At 54.2% G+C, this 22,463-nt stretch overlaps 1 protein-coding gene across 2 annotated transcripts in view; it reads left to right on the top strand.

The window, feature by feature from the left end:
* SMOC1 (SPARC related modular calcium binding 1) overlaps window positions 1-19,141 on the top strand; it is a 138,590-nt gene extending 119,449 nt beyond the window's left edge. The window contains exons 8-13 of one of the 2 annotated variants that reach the window (XM_012724657.1): window positions 599-791; window positions 1,250-1,332; window positions 2,907-3,012; window positions 12,575-12,819; window positions 16,750-16,803; window positions 17,295-19,141. In XM_012724657.1, coding sequence (XP_012580111.1) covers window positions 599-791; window positions 1,250-1,332; window positions 2,907-3,012; window positions 12,575-12,819; window positions 16,750-16,803; window positions 17,295-17,311 — 698 coding nt within the window. In that variant the 3' untranslated portion in view covers window positions 17,312-19,141. The remainder of the gene's footprint in view (window positions 1-598; window positions 792-1,249; window positions 1,333-2,906; window positions 3,013-12,574; window positions 12,820-16,749; window positions 16,804-17,294) is intronic. The other variant, XM_012724656.1, reaches the window with a different exon arrangement.
* Window positions 19,142-22,463: the final 3,322 nt, after the last annotated feature.

The following is a 22,463-nucleotide window of genomic DNA, read 5'->3' as shown; positions in this document are numbered from 1 at the left end:
TAAGGAAGAGGTTGGGGTGGGGGTTCAGTCCCCTAGCAGGCCAGGCTTGGCAGGACCCCCTGCACCCTGCCTCAGCTGGGCCTGGCTCCCAGGAAACCAGGTTTGGCTGTGCAGACATGTCCACGTTTTCTTGGGGTCTCATACAGACCCCTTCCCGGCAGGCCTGTTTCTGTCCTCGGTGGCCTGGGAGCGTTGTGTAATGGACTCTCCTCCTGAAGCACACACCCAGGGCTCTGTCCTGCTGCATTTCGACTTGGCAGAGTCTCTTCCTGCACAGGCACCCTGAGCAGATGGTCAATGCTTCTGCACCCGCCTCTCCAGGGCCAGTAGATGGTGCTTGGCAGGAGCCCCGCTGAGAACATCAGGGGATTCCACTCAGGGCGGACCCCGGCTCTGAAGGAGCATACGGAGTGGGCCCTGGAGTCCCTGGCTGGCCTGTTGTGGCTTTAGAAGTCCGGTGTGAACGCTAAGTGTGCCCTGCCAAGGAGGGGGCAGCGGAGAGACTTACCAGCCAAATCATCATCTCCTGGGGGCCTGGCCAGGTCCTGGCAAGGAAGGTGGCCCTGAAGGTCACCACCGGTTGCGTCTTCTGTTGCAGAGAAAGTCCACTCCTGTGACCAGGAGCGGCAGAGCGCACTGGAAGAGGCCCGGCAGAATCCCCGCGAGGGCATCGTCATCCCGGAGTGTGCCCCCGGCGGCCTCTATAAGCCTGTGCAGTGCCACCAATCCACCGGCTACTGCTGGTGTGTGCTGGTGGACACGGGGCGCCCACTGCCCGGGACCTCCACTCGGTAAGTGCCCCCAGGAGCTGGCTCTGTCCCCTGGGAGGGCCTGGGACAGACTCCTCACATCTGGTTCTTCTGTCCTGGGCCGTTGGAAGTTCTCGGAGAGCAACATTTCTGTTTGCAAGCAGATGAGGTTCTGGTGGAAAGAACCCCGCTCCTGCATTCCAGTCAAGGGTCTGTCCCTTCCTAGCTGGGTGACCCTAGGAAAGTTAGGTAACCTTTCTGAAGCTCAGCTCACCTATGAGGAGAATGTCACTCTGCTCGGGTCACTAGTTCTGTGGGTCGAACATTGCTCGTGCAGACACACGGTGACATTGCAATGTGGATGGCCTTGCAGCTACTGCGGGGGGAGATATTTGCTGCCAGCCCCGGGACTGGGTTTTCTGACAACACAGGTCGTTGTGGGGGGCATTGACTCCAGGAGGCTCCAGGCTCCCCCACGACTCATGACTGTCTCTTCCCAGCTATGTGATGCCCAGTTGTGAGAGCGACGCCAGGGCCAGGAGTGTGGAGGTGGACGATCCCTTCAAGGACAGGGAGCTGCCAGGTGGGAGACAGCGCTGCCCCTTGTCGGTGCCTACACCCCTTCTCTCCCTCCACCCCTCATCTTGCACAGGCAGCTCTTGCCTCTGGGCTTCTCCCCCATCTGGAAGATGGTGGTGGGGGAGGCTCTCGCTAGGTAGCGCCTTCACCAGACATTGCAGTCAGGAGTCCTGGGATCTGTGTCTGCTCTGGGGCTTGTTCCTAATGAGTCCTAAGGCCTTGTTCATATTGTCTCTGCTTACTAGCCTCGCACCTTACAAAGGCAGTCATGAGGTCAAATTCCAGCTTGCAATTATAATCTTCCTGTTAGGATGATCGGGACAGTGTTCCAGGTACCCAGAACCTTTTCCTCAGGGCTTTGAAGAAAAGCCCTTGGGACTTATAGCAGGGGGCTTTTCTGAGGAGCCTGCCCTGCAGGGGCCTTGGCCATGATCCCTAGTGGCACAGGAGTGGAAAATATGAACATCCCTGGAGTGGGGGGTACGGCCTCTAAATGACTGTGGTGCCTTACACCCCCTCATTTATAGCATTTTCTTCCAGTAAGTTACAGTAAGATTAGTAAGTACCAGTGCCCTGAAACATCAGTCTTGACTGAGCTCAAACCTAGGTCAGTGCTGTTGGTAACTGAACTGTCTTCCCACTGCCCATCAGCACTCCAAAGTGAGGGGCGCTGAAAACAGATGGCCTTGAAAGTCAGGGGGGTTCAAACATACACAAAGTCACCTGCAGGAAGAGAGCCAGGTGCCGTGGGAAGAGCAGGGAGACTCCTCCAGAGTCCATATCTCCTCTGAAAAGACAATGTTTACCTGAGACTGGAGGATTTGGTAGCACCCGTTGCTACAGAGAAGACTGTGGGTGGTGTTGAAGCTGTTTGGTGCTGATGATCATGGAATTATGAGACACCATCCATCCACTTAAGAGGTGGTGTTTTCCCAGCAATACTCTGCTATGTGGGTGTAGATGAGGAAAAGACATATCTGTGAGAAGGCCCGTCTGTGCCTGGAAGGAGAAGAGACTGGGGATTTATAAACTGAGCATTTATAAGGGAGAGTCGGTAAGCATAGTCTAAGCTGCATCTGGAGAGAGGTGAACAGAAGGGAGGGGGTTCTTGGACAGATCCAGCTTGCTCTAGCAAGACAGACGGCTAGGTGGTGTCTTGATTCTACCTGAGTCAAGATGTAGGTCTCCTGGACCCCACTTTGACCTCTGGGGTTGTCTCTGTCCTTTGCGCTCCGTCAGCAGCTGGTCCCTGAATGAGTACCCGGCCACGGGCGTGAGTCCTGGTATATGTGACCTTCGTGGAGATGAGGACCCATGTGTGGCTCACTGCTGTATCCCAGCATTTAGAATAGTGCCTGAGTGGATGCTTAGCAAAAATGTGTGGAATTGAGATGGTCCTTTGTGGGCTGCAGCTGGAGGAACTATGGTGTTCAAGAATCATCTGAACAGTAGCTACAACCCCAAGGTGGATTTAGCTGGATAAGGGCTTAGTGAGATTGGGAAACTGTGGTAGTTGAGGAAGTTACTTAGCTGATTTTTCACCCAGCATCTGCCTTCAAATGTCATTTTATCTTTCAGGCTGTCCAGAAGGGAAGAAAATGGAATTCATCACCAGCCTACTAGATGCCCTGACCACTGACATGGTGCAGGCCATTAATTCAGCAGCACCCACTGGAGGTGGGAGGTGAGACTGTGAGCAGGAATGGGCCTAATAGGAAAGGTGGGGCAGGCTTTTTTTTTTTTAAGATTTACTTATTTATGCTTACAGAACTGGGGTACAGGCCAGAGGTGCAGGGGCAGTGAGAGGATCCACCAGAGACAGAGTGGGGAGCAGAACAAGCAGATTAACAAAATACACTCCTGAGGGGAGCAGCGGGCAGGTCAGGAGAGGTCTGCTGCTCCATGTGGGTCAGCTCCCTGGCCGGGGATGGAACTCGTGCTGCAGTGGCTTCAGACAACTTCATAATGCAGTGCTTTAACCTGTTGCGCCACCAGGGAGAGCTTAGGGCAGGCTTTTAAGAGGCTAAGGGGGGCTGGAAATGTGGGGAGGGCTGGGGGAAGGAAAGGACTGAAAGTGGATACTTCCTGAAACCATACAGCTGGGGCTTTGTCTTACTTTCTGCCAAAGATCTCCCTGCCTCCCTACCCCTGCCATTCTTTGGGAGTTGTTTGTCTGTAGTTCTCAGTTACCTGATGCGGGCAAGTCAACGGGTGTCTGGAGACTTGTAGCATTTTAGTTTTAGAAACAGATGTGTTGGGTGAGAGTCCTGCATGACGGCGGCGGGGGTGATAAACATGAGTTGGGGCTGGGGTGGGCAGGGGACTAGAGAGCAGGGGACTTTGTGATTTTCTTGTCTGCTGGTATAGCAGGAGCTATGTGCTTCTTTGGTTTGCTGATAATCCCAGTGGGCTCTTGGCAATGGGACTGGACACTCTTATAGCTAAATCATACTTAGGTCAGGAGTAGATATGTTATTTGAGGTAGTCCTGGCATGAGTCTTGAAATGCACACACTTCCTGGTGACCAGTATCACTGGTGATAGGGTCATTTAGGTCAGTTAGAACATCATCCGTCCACCCATCCATCCGCCCATCTGTCCATCTATCCATCCATCCGTCCGTCCATCCATCTGCTCATCCATCCGCCCATCCATCTGCTCATCCATCCATCCATTCATCCATCCATTTGCTCATCCATCCATCCACTCATCCATCCATCCATCCATCCATCCATCCATCCATCCATCCATCCATCCATCCATCCATCCATCCATCCACTCAATGACTACTGAATATGCACAGTAAACCAAGCATTGGACTAAGAGCCGGGAGCCCATGGATTGAGGTGTCTCCCCACCTTTAAAGAATACAGCAGCCTAGTGGGGTCCCTCTGGTAAGACAGGTGCTTACAAACTGTGTGGCACCAAGCTAGAACAGAAGAGAAGCAACAGAGAAGGGTTTGCTCACTCAATCTGGAGGAGTCAGGGAAGACTTCCTGAGGGCCGTGATAGCTGAGCTGAATGTCAAAACCGAAGGGCGCTGTCCGTGAAAGAAGAAAAGGCTTTCCAGGAAACAGGAAAGAACTTGTTACTCCAAGAGGGTTCAGTTCAGTGTGGGTCCAGGTGACTGGCTTGGGTGGGTAGGCTGGGGAGGCGGAGGAGGAGGAGGAGAGAGAGTGGAGGTGAGAATGGTCACAGATGAGGCAGGAGAAGCTGGAAGGACCCAGGTACCAAAGAACCTGTGAGAGGTACCTCCCATTTTAAAGGGGGGTGGGGAGGACACAGAGGTGTGTGTATACGCAGGGGTGGGGGTATGTTGAAGCTCTGCAGCAGTGGAGAAAAGACCGTGTATGTGGCCAGGATGGGCAGCCAAGCTGAGCACACCAAAGAGGGGGCTGGTCCCCCAGGATCTGCCTGGAGGCAGCGCTACAGCCACCAAGACAGTGAGCACCGCTCTGATGACAGGCTCAGGCCCGTAGAGGGTCCAAGGTGGCCCTTCACTGGGGATCAATAGGACCCCAGCATGTGCCTCTGGGGTGGGGAACCAGGACTCCAACAACAGCTCCCAGTGGCAGATGGCGGCAGCGTCTGAAAACCCAGCTCTGCCAGAGCAAGTGACTGTGCCGTGGTTCCCTGGAAAAGTCCCTCAGAGACGCTTGCGGTCCCGCTCCCTTGCCAGCGTCCTGAGAGTGCTGAGGCTGGTGTTGGCGTGTGGCTCTGTTTTGGCTCCCTCTAGGAATGAGGGCCAGCCTCCGCTTTGAACATGGGCAGCACCGAGTCTGAGAATGGTGGAGTAGGTCTGTGCGCACGTGCTCAGGGGTTTTGTGCCTGGAAAAGGCAGCACCTGGGTTCACAAGAAGGGGTGGGGAGGGGGGAGAAAGAGGGGGAGAGAGGGAATAACGGGGCGATATGACTAGACTATGGAAAACAATATCTTTTGTCTTATGCAAAAATGGGAATGCGATCTTTATGTGGATTCACTGAGGGGGGCAAATGAAAAGAGGAGGCACCACTCCGGGTATGGGTGCCAGCCGCCAGGGCTGCGTGCTCTGAGCAGCCAGTGATGGTCTGACTGTATATCCAGCCAGTCACGGAGCGTCCCTGATGCTCAAACTTTGCTCCTAAGAGACCAGACTTCAAGCTCTGTCCCATTTGCTTCTGGGGAGCCCAGCCCTGGAGCACAGTGTGGCCTCGGCTCCAGGCATGCTGAGGGCCCAGAGAAAGGAGGGAACCGGCTGAGTCACCGGCCAGCAGATAAGGGGCCAGGGCAGGGGGTGTCAGTGGGGGGTTGCAGATAAAACCTGCTGCCCTGGGAAGTTAAGTTGATGCATTGCTCTTGAATTGCAGGCTGAAGGGATTTTTCAGAAAATAAAAATTAGGAAGTTTCTAAACATGTGTAATACCAGTGTGTCCTTACAGAAGGGACTTTGTTTTCTTAAAAAAATAAACCAAAACTAACAAACAAAAAACCCCTCTTTTTCAATGAATATAGTTGGGAGAAGTTTAGAAGTGTATTTTTTTCCTAAACACGTCTTTCATTTTAAGCTCCTATTAGCTTGACCGTGTTTGCTTTTGATGAGAATGAAAGGTTTGAACTGCATTTGGGGGCTGCCTCACCCAGCGGCTGGATTTGTCATCCAAAGACAGACAAGACAGGAATGGAGAAATAGCTTAGAAATCTGCAAGGGGGCTGGGAGAGGCAGGAGAGAAGGAGTTCTGTGGGAGGTAACTGGCCACGTTGCCAGTTTGCCTGGTCTGAAGCCCTCCCAGACCTCCAGAGAGTGTGAGCATGCGTCCTACAGGCCAGCCTCCTGCCTCCTCACCCTCCCAGCCTTGCATTCCAGCCTGGGTCTTCAGTTCCTCCAGCGGCCAAACTCTCGCCTGCTCGGAGTCTCCAGGCCAGCTGCTCCTTCACCGTGGAGCTAGAGGGCCCTGCTCGCCCCATCTTCCTGTGACTGGCCCTGCTTGCCCAGTGGGGTCACCTTCTCAGCGACCACCCCAGTGAAGGCAGCTGCCCAGTCACCTTTACTGTGATACCTCTTTGTAAGTCTCAACCAGCACTGATCATTATCTGATAATTTGCTGCTTGCTTCGCTTAGAGCTTGTCTCACACCATGCAATGAAAATTTAAGTTCTATGAGAAAAGGAACATGTTTCACTTTCTTTCCTGCTATATTCCCAGAAGTCAGAATGGTGCCTGGCCCATTGTCAGTGCTCACTAAATATTTGTTCCATGACTACAGTTGAGGGGGAGATGGGGAGGTGGATGAATGGACCCCTGTCTGAGATAGAGAGGATGGCTGAGATCTTGGCACATATCCGAGGGCTCCCCAACCACTGTGGGACTGAATGGGAGGCCAGACCCTCTATGGAGTTCACTACGCTGCCTCTTCATCACCAGGGCGCAGCAATAGGACCCTGTCTAGGCCTGGGGCTTGGGACGTGGTGAGGTCAGACCCTGGCCCGGCGCACACCTGAGACGAAAGAGAGGGGGTTGCGTAGCACATCTGGAGCAGGGCTGGTGAGGAGAGGTAGGGAGTCCAGGCTTTCTGGGGTTGGCTCCAAATTTGGGCAGAACTGCGGTTGCCAAGGACAAGTCAAGGAAGCCCCGTCTGATTCCTCCTGCACCCTCTTGGGCCTGGCAATCGAAGCTGGGCCAGCTTGGAGACATGGAGAAGGTCAGGGAGGACATTTGGGTAGCACAAAAAAAAGGGCTTTTCCTCCTGCCCTCCTTCCCACAACCTACCCTGGACCTAAAACGGAAATTTTGCTTTTGCACACACTCTTAAATCTCCACGCCCCACTGACATAAGCTGTGTACTGGGTTCTGTAGACATACCGGGAAGCGGGCGGGCTTCTGGGTCTGACTGGGAGAAGAGAGGAGCTGTGATCACGTGACTGCTCTCTGCGGTCAGTGTAATAGAGGCGGGTAAGGGGCTGCCGGGACAGGGGATGGAAGGGAGGCGAAGGGAGGCAGGGGCCGCCTTTCCCTAGGAGGTGATAGCTCAGTCACTTTCACATGTGGGAAGATGTCTGGCCTAGCTGGGCCAGTGAGGGAGGGGTGAGGGGGCCGGTGACTGGACTCGTAGGAAGGGTGGTTTCAATTTGGGAGGCCGGTTGTGGACGAAGCTGTCAAGTTGAGCAGAGTCCAGATCCCGTCTGGTCTTGTGATTGCCAAAGAGGGCAATGTGGAACCATGAGATGAAACATCTTGCAGGTCCTACAGAAGCTGGGTGGGAGGGAGCAGGACAGGGCAGGAGGGTGGCGCCTGTGGCAGAGTAGAGGGCAGTGGGAGCAGGGATGATGACCACTGGAAGGGAGAATCTTCTGAAGCTTTCGTTATGCCTTCAGAAAGATCTGCAAGCGTGTTAGATGCCGGAAGTGGAGGACAGGCTCTCTGCTCGCCCTTCTGGCCGGCTAACCTACTTGATTCAGTGGCTCCCAAAGCACACACAGTAGAATGGGTGTCCACGGATGTACCTGTGGCAAGAGCAGGAGAGGGCATGGGCTTCAGGTGATAACCAGTCTCAATGGTGTGTTAGATGCTTGCGTTATCCTCTTGGTCTTTCATCCCAGGGCTCCAGGGGACAGGAATCCCCCCCTCCGCCAGCCCCCCCAACCCCTGTTCCCTTTAGATCTGCTCTCCCATATCACCCACCAGCATTTGTCAGCCCAAAGAAAGATTCCTGAGATCTTGGCTCGGAGAGTCTTCTAGAGCAGAAGAATCCTCTCCTGCTCTAAGCCAGTCAACATTGAACTGAGGTGCAATGGGCTGTGGGAGTCTTCTGGCCCCTCGTCTGGTCCCTGAAAGAGAGACCATCTGTCCCGTGGCTTCTCACTTCCTGCCCAGTGTGGTTACTTGTTGATGGCCTTGCTAGGAAGAGGCTGGAATGTGGCTGACTTGGCATTTCCCAGTCCCACCCGTACAGCTGGCAGGCCTGGACCCAACTCCAGATGGGGCTCGGTTGGTCTGCTTAGCTTGGCAAGTGCCCTCACGCCGTCCCGTCTCACCTTCTTTGAAACTGCTTGGGGCAGCAGAATTGGGTCCAAGATCTTGGCCAAAGCAAGTTTCCTTGTGGTAAATGGGGCTGGCTCTCTCGCTGTGCATTGCAGCCAAGGGCTGGCAGGGCTGAGGCTGCAGAAGCAAAACTGAAAGTGCTGCAGGAGCAGGGCGGCACCGGCCACCTCTTCATTTGGGAGAAGACTCCACGGGACAGGCCCAGGGAGGGCCTTGGCTTGCGTGGTTTCCTCGTCCGTGGAGGCAGGCACAAACAGGAAAGCCACTGAAACAGCCCAGAGGCAGGACAGACAGCAGTGTTACTGAAGTGCATTCTAAAAGCTGGAAGTGGGCATCCCTGGGCGTGTCTTTCCATACCATGTCCACGAAAACATAAATATTCTACCTACTCCATGAGGCCTTTAGCAGAAGTGGTGCTGCAGACAGAGGTACCACCCACAGACCAGCAAATCACAGTTGAGTGACCTTAAGGAACCCCCACACCCTCTAAGTTAGGGTTCCAGTTCTTGCCTGATGAGCAGTTTCGAGTTCCAGCTGTCCCGACTCCAGTTTATATGTGCCTGTCAGAAGTCTGGAAGTTTTGAGCCAGTGTAGGCCTAGAGCTGTATAAGAGTTGTCAGTGTCTTTAAAGGATACTTCTAGAAAGCTGTCACAGCAGGAGGAATCAGTAGGGTGTGACTCTGAGGTCAGGGATGACCTCAAAGGACTCCAACAAAGATTGCTTGAGGGATTGGGGGGTGGGCTTCCTGCCCCACCCACAACCAGCAGTTCCTCCCCCCAACCCCCCTCCACACACCCCACCCCAGGGAAATCTTGAGTTGACCTTAGTTCACAGGGGTCTCCGTTATCTCCTTTCTCACACACCCACTGCTGTCTGGCTAAACAGGATTGACCTCAGTCCTGACTAGATACGGTCTAAAGCATAGTAGAGCTGGACTTAAGACTATGGGCAAGCTAGAAACCCTATTTACAGAGTTTTAAACCAGATACCTTCATAGTTTTCTTTTTCTATTAAATTTTGTTGCAAATAAAGAAACCACTTCAAGCCCATCCCAGTTACTGTTTTTTGTCTTATTCCCTCTCCGGCCAGAAATGTCCTGCTCGAACATTCTTCTGGGCCATGCTTGGAGTCTTTTTCTGCCTAGATTAGGGTTTTTTTTTTTTTTTTACTTTAGCCCATGCACTTTGGATGATCTTAAAAGAGTACATTAAGACCCCTAAATCTGCAGAGTTCTATATTATGTGCATTTTTCTAGAGAGGGATGATAACTCGTTTAGGTTCTCAGAAGAGTCCATGATCCCCCAAAGCTAAGGAATTCTTGCTGTCAGCCTACTTGGAGGTTGACCAGCACAAAGTATTGGTTTCCTAGGTAGGAGTGTGGTGTCGCCCAATTTCATATGGAGTGCTAGGGTCTCTGTTAATTGGGCTTGGGAGATGGCTCTCTGGAGGTCCAAGGAGTTCCGAAGCAGAGAGCACTGTGCCAGAGATGAAGGAGGGAAGAGGCAGGACCCCAGGACCCCTGGACTCCACAGGGAGGACTCTGGGTGCTGTCATAGGGAGCCTCATCTGGGGTGGCTGTGGAGGACTGATCCTGGGGTGGGGTGGGGGGCATCAGAGCCTCCAGAAGGTAGGCAGGGGGAGGCCAGTGGCTGAAAACTGGGGCTACCAGGTTCTACTGGGCAGAGGGAGGGCAGGACCAGGCCAGGGATATGGTACAAAAAGATCAGAAGAGGGCGGGGGAGGGAGCTGAAGTCAAAAGACTGTCACTCCCCAGAGGGCAAAGTGGGGAGGAGGGCTCTTGCTGCACCCTACCCCCAAGTCTGGTGCTGGAGCCCATCAGTGGGGTTGCCCGGAACACAGGCTGGAGGCAGCTCGCTGCCTCTGGCAGGGCGTCTGGGCGGAATGACTTCATCCTTCCAGCTCAGTGACTGAGGCTTTATTGTTCCAGTCTCTAGGTAGACATTACGCTATGTGAGCCTAAAGGTTAAAGGAAGCGTTGCCTGTGCCTGGGGCTTGGGGCTCTCCGGCACCCTGGGGAGGGGGCCTCCAGGCACCTTAGGGAGACTTTCCTGGGAGCGCCTTGCCTGGTCCCCCCCAGCCAGCCCAGCGTCTTCCCCGTGGCTCTCCTCCACAGCCTGCATCCACCCTGACCTTGCGGGGAGGCAGACGTAACTATGGGGCAGGCAGGCTGCCTGCACCCCAGAAAGATTTTCCGGCTGCCCCCCAGCATAAGCTGCAGGTCAGACTTGTGAGTGAGTGCTGCAAGTAACACAGAGGAAGCCTGACACGCCAAGATCCCCTGTACTGTACTGGCAGAGAGAAAAAGTCGAGCTTGGCCTGGAATACGCCACGCCTGTGTCCGCGGCTTCCGAGCTTGGTTTCTGTAATAGACTGCAGCTTCCCAGAGGGCCCAGGCAGGCGCGCCCTCCCTCCCACCTTCCCAGGTACTCCCTGCCTTAAACCTGTCAGGATGAAGTCCTGCTGGCAGACCCACTAATTGCACTGTCTTGGAAGCGCATCAGTCTGGGGTGCCCAGGGGCCTGGCTGAGACCGCAATCCAGTTAATTAGGACTGGGCATTTCACAGCGATGTCTGGCTGGGTTTTTTTTTTTTGGTAATGAAACTTCATTTTCTTTAAACAAGGTCCTTGGGTGCAACAAGGGAAAGGGGTTTGCTGGGTTGCTGGGTTGGGTCATAGGGAACTGGTCGAGATGGTCCTCTCCCTCCCTTCTAGGAAAACATGCCAAATCCCATTGGCAAGTGTCTTGAATATTTCCCGTGCCAGATACAGCGTCAGAATGTGCTGACAGGCCTGACCCCCTGGTCTAGAACATTTATGGGACAGGGAGCACTCTTCCGACCTTGCCAGTCTCATAATCTCCATGTGCCCTACAGATTTGGTATTTGCATGTTCGGGACTCCCAATCTCACCTTCTTCCCCCATCAGGGAAGACTGTCCCGGAACCTGAGCACCAGGGCCTGGACCACACTCACTCCATGCCAAGCCCCTGGTGATCTATTGTGGTCAGACACCTGGCCACCCCTTCGGGAACACACCCATCATTGGCTTAAAAAACGGAATACATGGCCCTCCCTGGTGGCGCAGCGGGTTAGAGCGCAGCACTGCAGGCTGGCCACAGCCACTTCAGTGCGAGTTCGATCCCGCCCTGGAGCTGACCCACATGGCGTGGCAGACCTCTCCTGTCTCGCCCTCTGCTCCCCTCAGCAGTGTACTTCATGGATCTGCCAGTCCTACTCCCACTCTGTCTCTGGTGAATCTTCTCACCACCCCTGCACCTCTAGCCTGTCCCCCAGTTCTGGCATAAACGAGTCTTTTTTAAAAAAGTAGAATACATTTTGAGAAAAGATAGGGGATGAAACGGACAGGCCGGCCACGTGTGTGCAGTTACACCAGAGAGGAGACCTTCATCTTTCCTCTATTTAGTCCCCCAAAAGGTGTCTGCTCACGACTCTTCTCCTCACACCAGAGTGCATTTTGGGGACTCTTGCTGGTCTGCTGCTCAGCAGATTCTTGGTGGTCTTAGTAAACATGGGACCCTGGACCCCCCGCGGGTGGGTCTCCTGACGTAAACCCTCTGTGACATCTCCATCCTGTGGGCCCCTGGGTCCCAGTTTTAGAGCTGCTGTCCATCCCAACACGCCCCTGCAGTCATCACTGCACTTGGCCGTGACAAGGACGGACATGGTGATGTCTCACTTCACATTGAATCGTTACTGCCTGGTGTCATGTTTTTGTCTTGATCTCACCAAGATGGTGAGCCACTTGAGGCAGGGGACGGCACCTCCTGCTTTGGGGGGATACCCCAAGGGGCAGAACTCCTTCCCATGGCCTCATTCACAGGTGAAGTGCAGCTTGCCTGGCAGGAATACCAGCCAGGGCAATGACATTTGGATTCCAAATTCTTGAGTTAATTAGAACGTTCCTGTCTATGTCAAGGATGGGGCAGGTTCCTGTCATAAGGGCCACCTACTTGCAGACCCCCCAACAAATGAGTCTTGGACCTCTAATTGAAGAGATGACTCTGTTCTGCTGAGGGCTGAGCAGGGCCGAGCGGGTGTCAGCTTGGAGAAGCCTTTCCTGCCTGGCTGCCAGCAGCTGGGGTCAGGACCCCGGGATCTGGCCGCGGGAGAGACCCAAAGTGGGGCTGGTGGTTCCTGCAGGATGCTGAGCTGTGCTCTCCGGGCTGGGGGTGTCTGCCCACGCCAGGTTCTCAGAGCCGGACCCCAGCCACACCCTGGAGGAGCGGGTGGTGCACTGGTACTTCAGCCAGCTGGACAGCAATAGCAGCAACGACATTAACAAGCGGGAGATGAAGCCCTTCAAGCGCTACGTGAAGAAGAAAGCTAAACCCAAGAAATGCGCCCGGCGTTTCACCGACTACTGTGACCTGAACAGGGACAAGGTCATCTCACTGCCGGAGCTGAAGGGCTGCCTGGGTGTCAGTAAGGAAGGTGAGCGCCTGTCCCTTGTTCCTGGCCCGCCTTCCCTTCCCCACACCGTCAGCACAGCGGCCTGGGTGCCCTTTTCCGTGGCCCTGGGCAGTGGACTGTGGACTGTGGATTCTGGTCCCAGCCACGGTGCCTGCGCTGAGCAGCAGTTCATGAAGTCCTTTTCAGATGGGGGGATGAGTGGGTGAAGGGCCGCCCCTGTAGTGACAGCTAGCTTTGACACATTTTCCAGTCCTGGAGAGAGTCCCAGTGCGGGTGTAGACCCTGGGCCTACCCAGGAGCAATCTGGACTGGTGGGGCTAGCATCCTGGGGCCCTGCAGCCGCCCTGCCTTCAATCCCCTCCCCAAGCTGGTAGCTCTGGTCTGCGTGCACACAAGCCAGGGAAGGCCAAGGATGGTGACCGCAGTCCATGAGCTCAGGGAATCCTTCCTCTGATGTGTGCCAGCGCCAGGGGCCTGCCGATGCACGGGGCCAGAGGGAAGTGGCCAGGAAACGAATCCACCGGAATGCCAGACTTAGGGGCCACTGCTCATCCAGATGTTCCTCCTCAGCCCAGACTCAGCTAGGGACAGGTTGTGGTTGTAAGTCAGCATCACAGCTTTGCCCCAGGGGGTGCCTTGGGGTGCTTCAGGGTGGAACTTTGGGGCCTATACCTTTAAGGCCCCTCCTGACTTCCCCACTGCAAAGGCAGGACTAGGAGCCCAGAGAGAGCTTCGGAACTGCCCTCAGTCCCAGAGAATGCTGCCTGGCTGCAGTGACGTGGGGCTACGTGCCTGTGTGTGTGTCTCTGTGTGCCTGTGCATATGCCTGTCTGTCTCTGTGAGCACGTCTGGGTGTGTGTGCGTGTTCATGTGACACATGGCTGCTTGTGTTTGTGCACACACAGGTCTAGAAGCATGTCTGTGTCTGCTCGTGTGGGGCCCATGTGGAAGCCCGTGTCTATGTGCGCATTAACCATGCAGATGTCTGCGTGAGCGTGTGTGCGTGAGCATCTGTGTGATGGAGTGAGGGAGAGGAAGAAAGATGGGGTGGGGAAGAGTGCCTTGGACTTAACTGGAGCACTGTGACTCTTTCTGCTCCCCCACTGTCCTGGGGGGCCCCTCAGGTCCTCCAGGCCATATCGTAGCTGAGGAGTTGAGAGCAGCCTAAGGAGGGACAGCACTTTGCTCAAGGTCACACGGAGGCAGCGTCAGTGCTGGCGCTTGAACCGGGCGTCAGGAGCATCAGCCAGACCGCTGTGCCCACACAAGAACCCAGTTTTGAAGATGGTCCCTGCGTGAGCCGGCCGGTCTTGCTTCCTGAGAAAAGCCAAGGGGGTGAGCACACTGGTGAGGTCAGAGAAGGCAGGGGGCAGATCCAGCTTGGGGTACGGGTAGAAGGTGCTGGGCAGGGGACTGCCAGCACTTTCAGAGGGGAGACACCTAATTTCCAGACAGGTGGTGCCTGCAGGAGAGTGGACCACAGTCTATGGCAGTCGAGGGTGGTTTTGGGGAGAGGGTAGGTAGAGCAGAACCTTGACGTCCGATGAATCTGGCTTCCAATCTCAGTGCTGTCACTTACTAGCTCTGTAATCTTTGCCAAGTTGTCTAACCTCTTTGAGCCTCAGTTTCCTCATTTGAAAATGGAGATTGCTATTATCCACCTGAGAGATTTGGTGTGACGCTTTCACAAGATGGCGCTTGTGAAGAACTTAGTACTGGTGCATGGTGAATGTGTGTGTGTGTGTGTGTGTGTGTGAGAGAGAGAGAGAGAGAGAGAGAGTGAGAAAGAGAGACATGGAGGAGGGAGAGAGGACTAATGACTGAAGGCAGCAGTATCTGCTCTGGGGGTAGCAGACATGTTGTGTCATCGAGCCGGGCCTAGGTCATCGGGTGTCATGTGGTGCCCTCTGGTGGGCTGAGAGGGGCTTGCATGCTGGGAGGGAGCTGAGAGGTGCCTGGAGGATGCAGACTTAAGGGATGGGTGTAGCTTTGGGTCTGAAGGCTGGAATTTTTTGGAAATGCTTCATGAATACAGGTTGTTTCTTTAACCAGCCAGACTCCTCACTGGGGAGCAAATTTCTCTGTATAGCGAGTAAAGAACAGATGTTCCAGAGCCTGGGCCTCTTTCTTCACCGGTCCTGCCCAGATTATAAAGCACTTTCATCAGGATTATTGGCACCATCCTGGGAGGCAGACAGGTTGGATAACAGATCTTCCATTTTTAAAAAAGTCCCGCTCTTCCTTCAAATTGCCTGGGGCTGCCAGCTGTCCCCAGCGCACATTTTCCCCTCTCTTTGGTGCTTAAACCGGGGTTCTGGAGGCTGACTGCTGGGTCTAGGTTTGCTCCACCACCAGAAGCAGTGACTTCTCTTAAGCCTCAGTTGCATCATCAATAATGGGAATAATTTGATCACTGTATGGCTGGCATATAAATTTGTGCCAAGGATTGAATGATGTGACAAGGTAGAGGGTTAGCTCACCTGCACAGGTACGATTTGCCGCCTAGTAGACAGGAAGGCTGTGGGCCCTTTTCCTATGCACAGGTCTTTCTGTTGCTGGCTAGGGCAGGTGAAAGTTGGGACCCGGAGCAGAAAGCCTGGCTCTGCCCCTTCCACCTGCCTCCTCGGGACTCACACTATATTTTCAGGTTTGTTTTCTCATCTGTAAAGTTGCCTGTACTGACTTTTTTTTAAAGATTCATTTATTTATGCCACAGAACTGGGGTATAGGCCAGAGGTGCAGAGACAGTGAGAGGATTTACCAGAGACAGAGCAGGGAGCAGAACAGGCTGACTGACGAAGTACACTGCTGAAGGGAGCAGCGGGCGGGTCAGGAGAGGTCTGCCGCGCCATGTGGGTCACTTCTGGGGCAGGTATCGAACTCATGCTGAAGTGGCTTTCGCTTCTTAGTGCTGTGCTTTAACCCCCTCCACCACCAGAGAGGGCCAACCTGTACTGACTGCTACCCCAGCCCTGCTGTGTCCCCGTCTCAGGCCTTAATGGGCCTTATGGCTTCACAAGACCGATGGGTAAACTTGGATTCCCACGTTTTATCCTCCTCTAAGCTCTGTCTCCATCTGCATGACTTCAGTCCCTCACTTCAACATTTGTTCGATACCTGCCCCAGAAGTGACCCACATGGCGCAGCAGACCTCTCCTGACCCGCCCGCTGCTCCCCTCAGCAGTGTACTTCGTCAGTCAGCCTGTTCTGCTCCCCACTCTGTCTCTGGTAAATCCTCTCACTGTCCCTGCACCTCTGGCCTATACCCCAGTTCTGTGGCAGAGAAGGGCTTGCCACTCTGTTTCCACAGACTGGTTCCACAACTGGTCCAGAGAAGTTTAGGAGCACACACGAGGTCACGTGGCCCCGGGGGTCACACGGAGCCGGCCCAGCTCATGGCATGCTTCCCTGCCCATTTTCTCCTCTTCCTTTTGGGGGTCTGGTTCCTGCAGAAGCCTCTAAAACTGATCAGAGTGCAAAGGGCCAGCAGGTGTTAGTAGTAGGATGAGCCTTAAACCTTGTTTTAGTCGCTCACCTACTCTGATTTGTAGTTCCCAGATTTGTCAAGCAAGCAGTTAGACCAGATGATGGATAAATTCTTCCTGCCTTTGACATTCTGTGACTTGGAGAACCAGGACTCAAGGAAGATTTACAAATTCCATCAGCACCAAACCCTATCTTAGCTAATAGCTGAGGCACCCCAGTAGAGGACTCCATCTTTCAGAAAAGGGATTTTGTTCAGAGGTGTTGATGAGCAGTGGGGTCACCCAGGCCGAACAGGGCCATTGACACCCACAGAACAGAAAGCATGCCAAGTTGCTCTGGCTCTTCCCCATGCCCATTCTTCATTTTGGAAGTCAGCAGGAAACAGGGTCCCCCGTAACTAGAAGAAGCTCTACCGGTTCTGTGGGTCAAGGCCACTCGAGTGTCACATGTTCCTATTTGTTGCAGGTGGTAGTCTGGGCAGCTTCCCCCAGGGAAAACGAGCAGGCACAAACCCGTTCAGTAAGTTGCCTTCTTTCTGGGCTCCCCTCTCTGGACCCCTCATTGCAGCTTTGGGGTGCTGTGGGAGCGGGCGTATCAGTTGCCAGGTGCTTTATAATAGATTCCTATTTTCAGTATGTTTTGCTGAAGGCACACAAAGATTAGGTTAGTGCCCTGAGCTCCTACCACCCCCTTCATCCAAGCAGCTGGCACTCCCTGCCTGGGCTCATGCGGCAAGGTTGGACTCTGCTTTGTGCAGGGTGCACACCCCCGCTGTGCTGCCTCGCCACCCTTGGGTCTCTGGCACGTGAGGCTTGTTTCACTCACCCTTGTAATGTGACCTGGTGGCAAACCATGAGCTGGGGAAACCTGGGGTCTAGGCTACCGGGTCTCCCCAGTCCCATATCAAGTAGTGCGTAGAAAAGGCTGCTGTGGTGGGAAAGTTGCTGGGTGTAGTCAAATGTCCCCTGAAGCCAACTGCCACTTCCTCTTGCCTGTACCTCCCTTCTCAGTAGGCCGCCTCGTCTAAGGAGCAGGAAGCCCAAGGGCAGCTGAGAGACCAGGGAGACAGGACGGCCCGCCGGACGCCGAGCCTCCACCATGCCCTCGCCCAGCCACACCCCTGTAACATAAGCGGTGCCCAACGTGTTTGCACTTTTAATAATTCGTATTTGCGTGTTTTCTTTTTGGTTTCATTTTTAAACACCAATATCTAATACCAGTGGGGGAAGAAAGACTGTTTATTCTCTCTTATTGTAAGTTTCTTTGGATCTGCTACTGACAACTTTTAGGGTTTTTTTGTTTGTTTTTATTTTGGCGGGGGGCGGGCTTGTTGGGACTGAGAAGAAAGAGATTTATATACTGTATATAAATATATATGTAAATTGTATAGTTCTTTTGTACAGGTGTTGGCATTACTGTTGGTTTATTCTCCTCCCTCTCCCTGCTGTGGATGTGGGGGCTCCGGCCCAACTCTGTAGAATCCAGGCCTCCCCATCTAGGAGGATTTTGTGAGTATCTGCAGACTCCCTGGGTTCTTGCCTGGTGGAGGAGCATCCCATGGCGAGGCGGGTGGCCAGCCTGGAAGTCATGGCCGGCTGATCCCCCAAGCCCGGTGCTCCTGTTCTCCTGACTTTCAGGTGGCGCCCAGAATCTGGGGGGCCACCGCTACCCTAGCAAATTATCCTCAGAGGATTTGCATTTAGCCCACTGAAACATTCTCACCCACTTTTGGCATCCACTCTGTAAGTCACGAGGGGGAAGCAAAGAAGAAAAGAGCACACAGCAGGCCTCTGGCTTCAGCCAGCCTCCCTACTTAAGTAGTGGGGCGAGGCCGGGAAGCCTGCACGTCAGTGCCGAGACAGGAAGACTCCTCCGTCCCGAGATGTGGCCTTTCCAGCCCGGTCAGACGGGGTTCACCACAGCCTCCTCTCTCTCCCAGCCATCCTCGCTGGGCAGAAGGAGGAGGTGAGTTGGTCACCATGTTGGTAACTCAATGCTTTTATCTTTCTTTTCACCTAATACTGAGGTTCTTCCTGTTCCCTCAGCTCTTCTCACCAGCATGCAGGCTTAAGGCCAATTCCAGAAGCAAAATTACTCTCAAGCCTCCTAGTTTGTCTCCTTTAGCAGTGCAGGGACAATAATAACCCACTTGTGGGGGGAAATCCAGGCCCAGAGGGCCACAGACGTTTCACTGGGATTCTAGTGTGACTTCCTCTGTGCAGGCCACTGAGCTCGTTCAGACAGCCTTCAGCCAGAGCGAACAGTGACCCTAGCACCTCTCCTCACAAGCTGCCTTGGAGGCCTCCAGGGGGCTGCAGTGGCCCAGACTGGCGTCCTAATTGGATTGCCGTGGCAAGTCTGGCCTCAGCGTGGCCTCGTCCCAGATTCCAGAAGCGCATGCACTGGGCAGATGGTGTATCCCTTTCCAGGGCTGGGAGACACCGGTGCTGTGAGCAGCAGCCCCCCAGACCCTGCTTGGGGGTGTGCCTCACTGGAGAGTGTGGCTCCTTAGGACCTGATCTGATGGGGCTCGGGCTAGAGAAGAAGGTGCTTGCTATTTGGTAACAGTCCTGGAGGTTGTTACCTGGTGCCTGGAGGCCCCTTCCAACATGGTGAGACCTGGACCAGAAAACTCAATGTGCTGGAGCTGACACACCTTCCAGAAGACTCCAGTCTCTCCTCTGGCCTGGCGGAAACACAAAACACAGAGGAAGTCCCTCCTTGTAGATATTCAGACCCTCGCCCAGGTAGCTCTGCCTCACACGTGTGTGTGGCCTACGCAGTGTGGCTTTCCTCTGTGTGGAGGGAGGGAGTTGACTTGTAGCTTGTTTTATAAAAATAAAAACAGATAAACCTGGGTGGGTGTCGCCTTTTACTTTGGGTGGGTTCCTCTGATGGGAAGGCTTCAGTTCCTGAGAGGTTGAGCTATTTTCTCCAGGTGCTCTCCACACAGACCGTATGAGCTCGAGGTCCTAGGTAAGAAGGGTGCCCGGAAGTGGCCACGAGGTGACACTGTCCTTTACCCTAGGACTCTGGTCCCCAGGCTCTCACCTCCAAGGCCTGTGCCCAGTTCGTTGTCTTTCTGTCTCGCCTTCACCCATGCAGCTAAGTCCCCAGAGCATCCGTGGGATGTCCGGGGTGATGCTGGCAGTGCCTTGGGGGCAGGGCCGGGAGACAGTCTTTCCAGGGCATCAGGCTGGTAGACCTGGCTCATTGGCTATAATTCAGATTTCAGGATCCCAGACTGGGAAGCAGACTGCAGACAGAGAGCAGACTCCGAATGGGGTTCATGTTGTCTGTGCCCCAGGTTTGTGCAGTAGATGTTCAGCTCAAGGCTGCTGGTCTGACTGACAGCGCGGTTGTACTTCAGTGGGGACTGGTAGCAGAGACAGGGTCCCTGGATGTGCCCCAGCAATACTGGCCCATGTTCCTCTCCCCACCCACAGCTCCCTGTAAGTGGCCTCGTCAACCCCCACTTGAGAACCTCCTCTAGATTTCTTTTGCTCCTGTCCTTGGCAGGTGAACAGAAGGTAATTCCCCTTGAAAAATCCCCCCAGAACATTCTCCAGCCAAGGATTCCTGGGAAAAGGCCCAACCTTCAGAAGGGTCACACAAGCCACATGTCCCCAGTGCCACATCAGGCTCCATCACACCCAACACTCATGGGCCTGGAGACGGGTCTCCTGTTCCACATGTGTGGGTTCAAACTCAGGAGTTCAGTGACTTGCTGGGTGCCGACCTGCTGGGCCAGCAGTCACCCTCGGGTGATCTGAGTCAGACCTAGCGCTCTTCCCACTCCTGGATGCCTTTCTGGAGAAGCCAGAACAGCTATCACCTCCTTCCTGTCTGGCTTGGCTTGTGGTCCTCGCCTTTAGCTGTGATGCATTTTAGGGCCTTATTAAAGGACACAAATATGTAGACACCTGTCCTAGACTGCGGAGAGTGGGGCTAGAGAAATGGAGGAGCTCACTGGAGGACTTGGGGTTCACCAGCATTTAGCAGCGACACAGCCTGGTGGGGGGGGATGGGGTTCTCAACTCACACCTGAATGTAGGACCATTTGTTTTCTCCTAGGACAGTAGCCATCAAGGCAAAGAGAAAGATCCACCTGTTTCTTCCTTCACCTGTGCTCCCCTCCTGGGGAGGGAAAGAGGACATTTTCAACTGGTTGTAGAAACACAAGTTTGGGCAACTTGCCCTATGTGAGGCTGTCAGAGCAGGAGTCCCCAAGGCCTGTGTGCACCCCTGGTTTCCAAGGACATCTGGATGGGGTGGGAAGCTCCCCAGAGACAGCCTGACTGTCATCTGGCCTTTTGCTCCCTGGTTCCTGAATAACCCAGAAGGGAGGCCAACTGAAGATATTCATCTTCCCAGGAACCCTGATCTTCCTATTTGACTTCCACTGTAGAGGTGATAGGGGAAGCCCGATGACTTATTCATGTAGTGCCCCTAAATCAAACCCACGTCCCTTGGGCCTTGACCACTCCTCCTCCTCTTCCTGTGACTTTCACAAGTTGCTATAGAGAAGCATCCTGGCCTTGGCCTGCCCTCCTACTGAATGTCTGTTAACGTGACACAGGTATCTCTTCCTTGGCATTTCTTGTCAACTCTAGGTGAGTACTCTAGCTAGTTCCTTCTGTTCTTCTGTGTCACTCCCAGCCAACACCTTTTGGGTGCAGCCTCACCAAGAAGCCTCACCACTTTCTGTCCTTCCCCCTTACCCTCTGACAAGGGCTCTCTCTCAAGGCCCCTGTGTCTGGTGGCTTCCTATCCCACACTGGCTCCAGCAAATGGCTCAGGATCCTCTAGGTAGAACTGGACTACAGCAACCTGGCCACTCATATGAACCTAACACTCGGAGGTGGTTCCTCCACGCTCAGCATACTGCTGAAGTACTTCTAATGATCAGGAAGGACCAGAATAAGCCGCAGTAACATACACCCCCAACCTCAGTGACTCAAATCACAAAGGTGTTCTCACTCTGGCATGTATTCACAACCTGCCAGCAGGGGGCGCTACTCTTCGTTGTCCTCATCCAGGGACCCAGGCTGCTGTCGCCCCATCCTCTCCTTGTGGAGGCAAGGAGAAAGGGCACGTGGCCCATTGCACTGTGGTTCGTCAAGCTTCCATCTATGGAAGTGACCTGTGTCACTTTGCTCATATTTCAATGACTGAAGCAAATCATGTAGCCCTCACCTAACTCAAAGACAGCTGCTAGGTGCCCAGAAATAGAAGTAGCGAGAGTGGGTGGCCCACTGTGGTGACTGGCAGCATAGATTTATCTTTGTGCCTTTTTCTACACTGATAAAAGTCTGCAGCTTTTTACATTTGTTGTTTAGGAACAAAAAGACTTGCTTTCCACAGTTTACATGGTGTATTTTTGCACATTCTTTCTGATGGCTCTATCACATTCATGAGTCTCCCCCTCAGGAAAGCAGAGGTGAGTGTGCCTTTCCTGGGAGCTCACAGCCTCCTCTCGTCCCCCTCCCCAAGGGCATTCTCAGGTAAGGAAGGCCCTACTCACCTCACCTTGCTCCTGGGGCTTGAGAACTGGCTGAGAATAGTGACTAGTGACGTGAGGAATCGCAGCACCCTGGTGTGGACGTGAACCTGCTCGTTTGCTATCATCACTTTCACCTGGACTCTGCTGCGTCTTCCCCACCGTGGAGTGAGGAGGCTCCTCTGACCACCTGGTCACCCCCATAACGGGATTACTCCAATTGTCTACAAGCTCACTTCTATCCGGTCATAAGACTCCAGGCTCCAGCTGGATAGACCCCCGCACTGCCTCCCCCCCCCCCCCGCCCCTGCTCCCATCTTGAGTTGTTTCCCTGATGGGAGAGCAGGGGGCAAAGGTCAGCTCTGCTGCAAGGCCTCCTCTAACTGACTCAGCGTTTCTAAGGTGATGGGGTGGGAAGAGCAGCACGAAGTCTCTCTCCAGACCCGGGCTGAGCTCTCTCCCCTCCTCTTAGCAGCTTCTCAGATCAGCACTGATTTCTCCATTGCCCGCAGCTGTGCGAATGCTGGTTCTGGTGCAGGGCCCAGGCAGGCCCCTGGGGTGGGCCTCCTGCTGCCTCCCTGTGGGGAGTTTGGCCTTCACCTATATACCACGTCTACTTTTTTCGAAGGACCCTGCCTTCGGTAGCTCATGCCAGTAATGTGGTTACCCAGGGCTCCCT

Source organism: Condylura cristata, unplaced genomic scaffold (assembly GCF_000260355.1).
Source record: "Condylura cristata isolate star-nosed mole 26May11 unplaced genomic scaffold, ConCri1.0 scaffold00013, whole genome shotgun sequence".
Lineage (NCBI taxonomy): Eukaryota > Metazoa > Chordata > Mammalia > Eulipotyphla > Talpidae > Condylura > Condylura cristata.
This window is presented reverse-complemented; position numbering and strand designations above follow the sequence as displayed.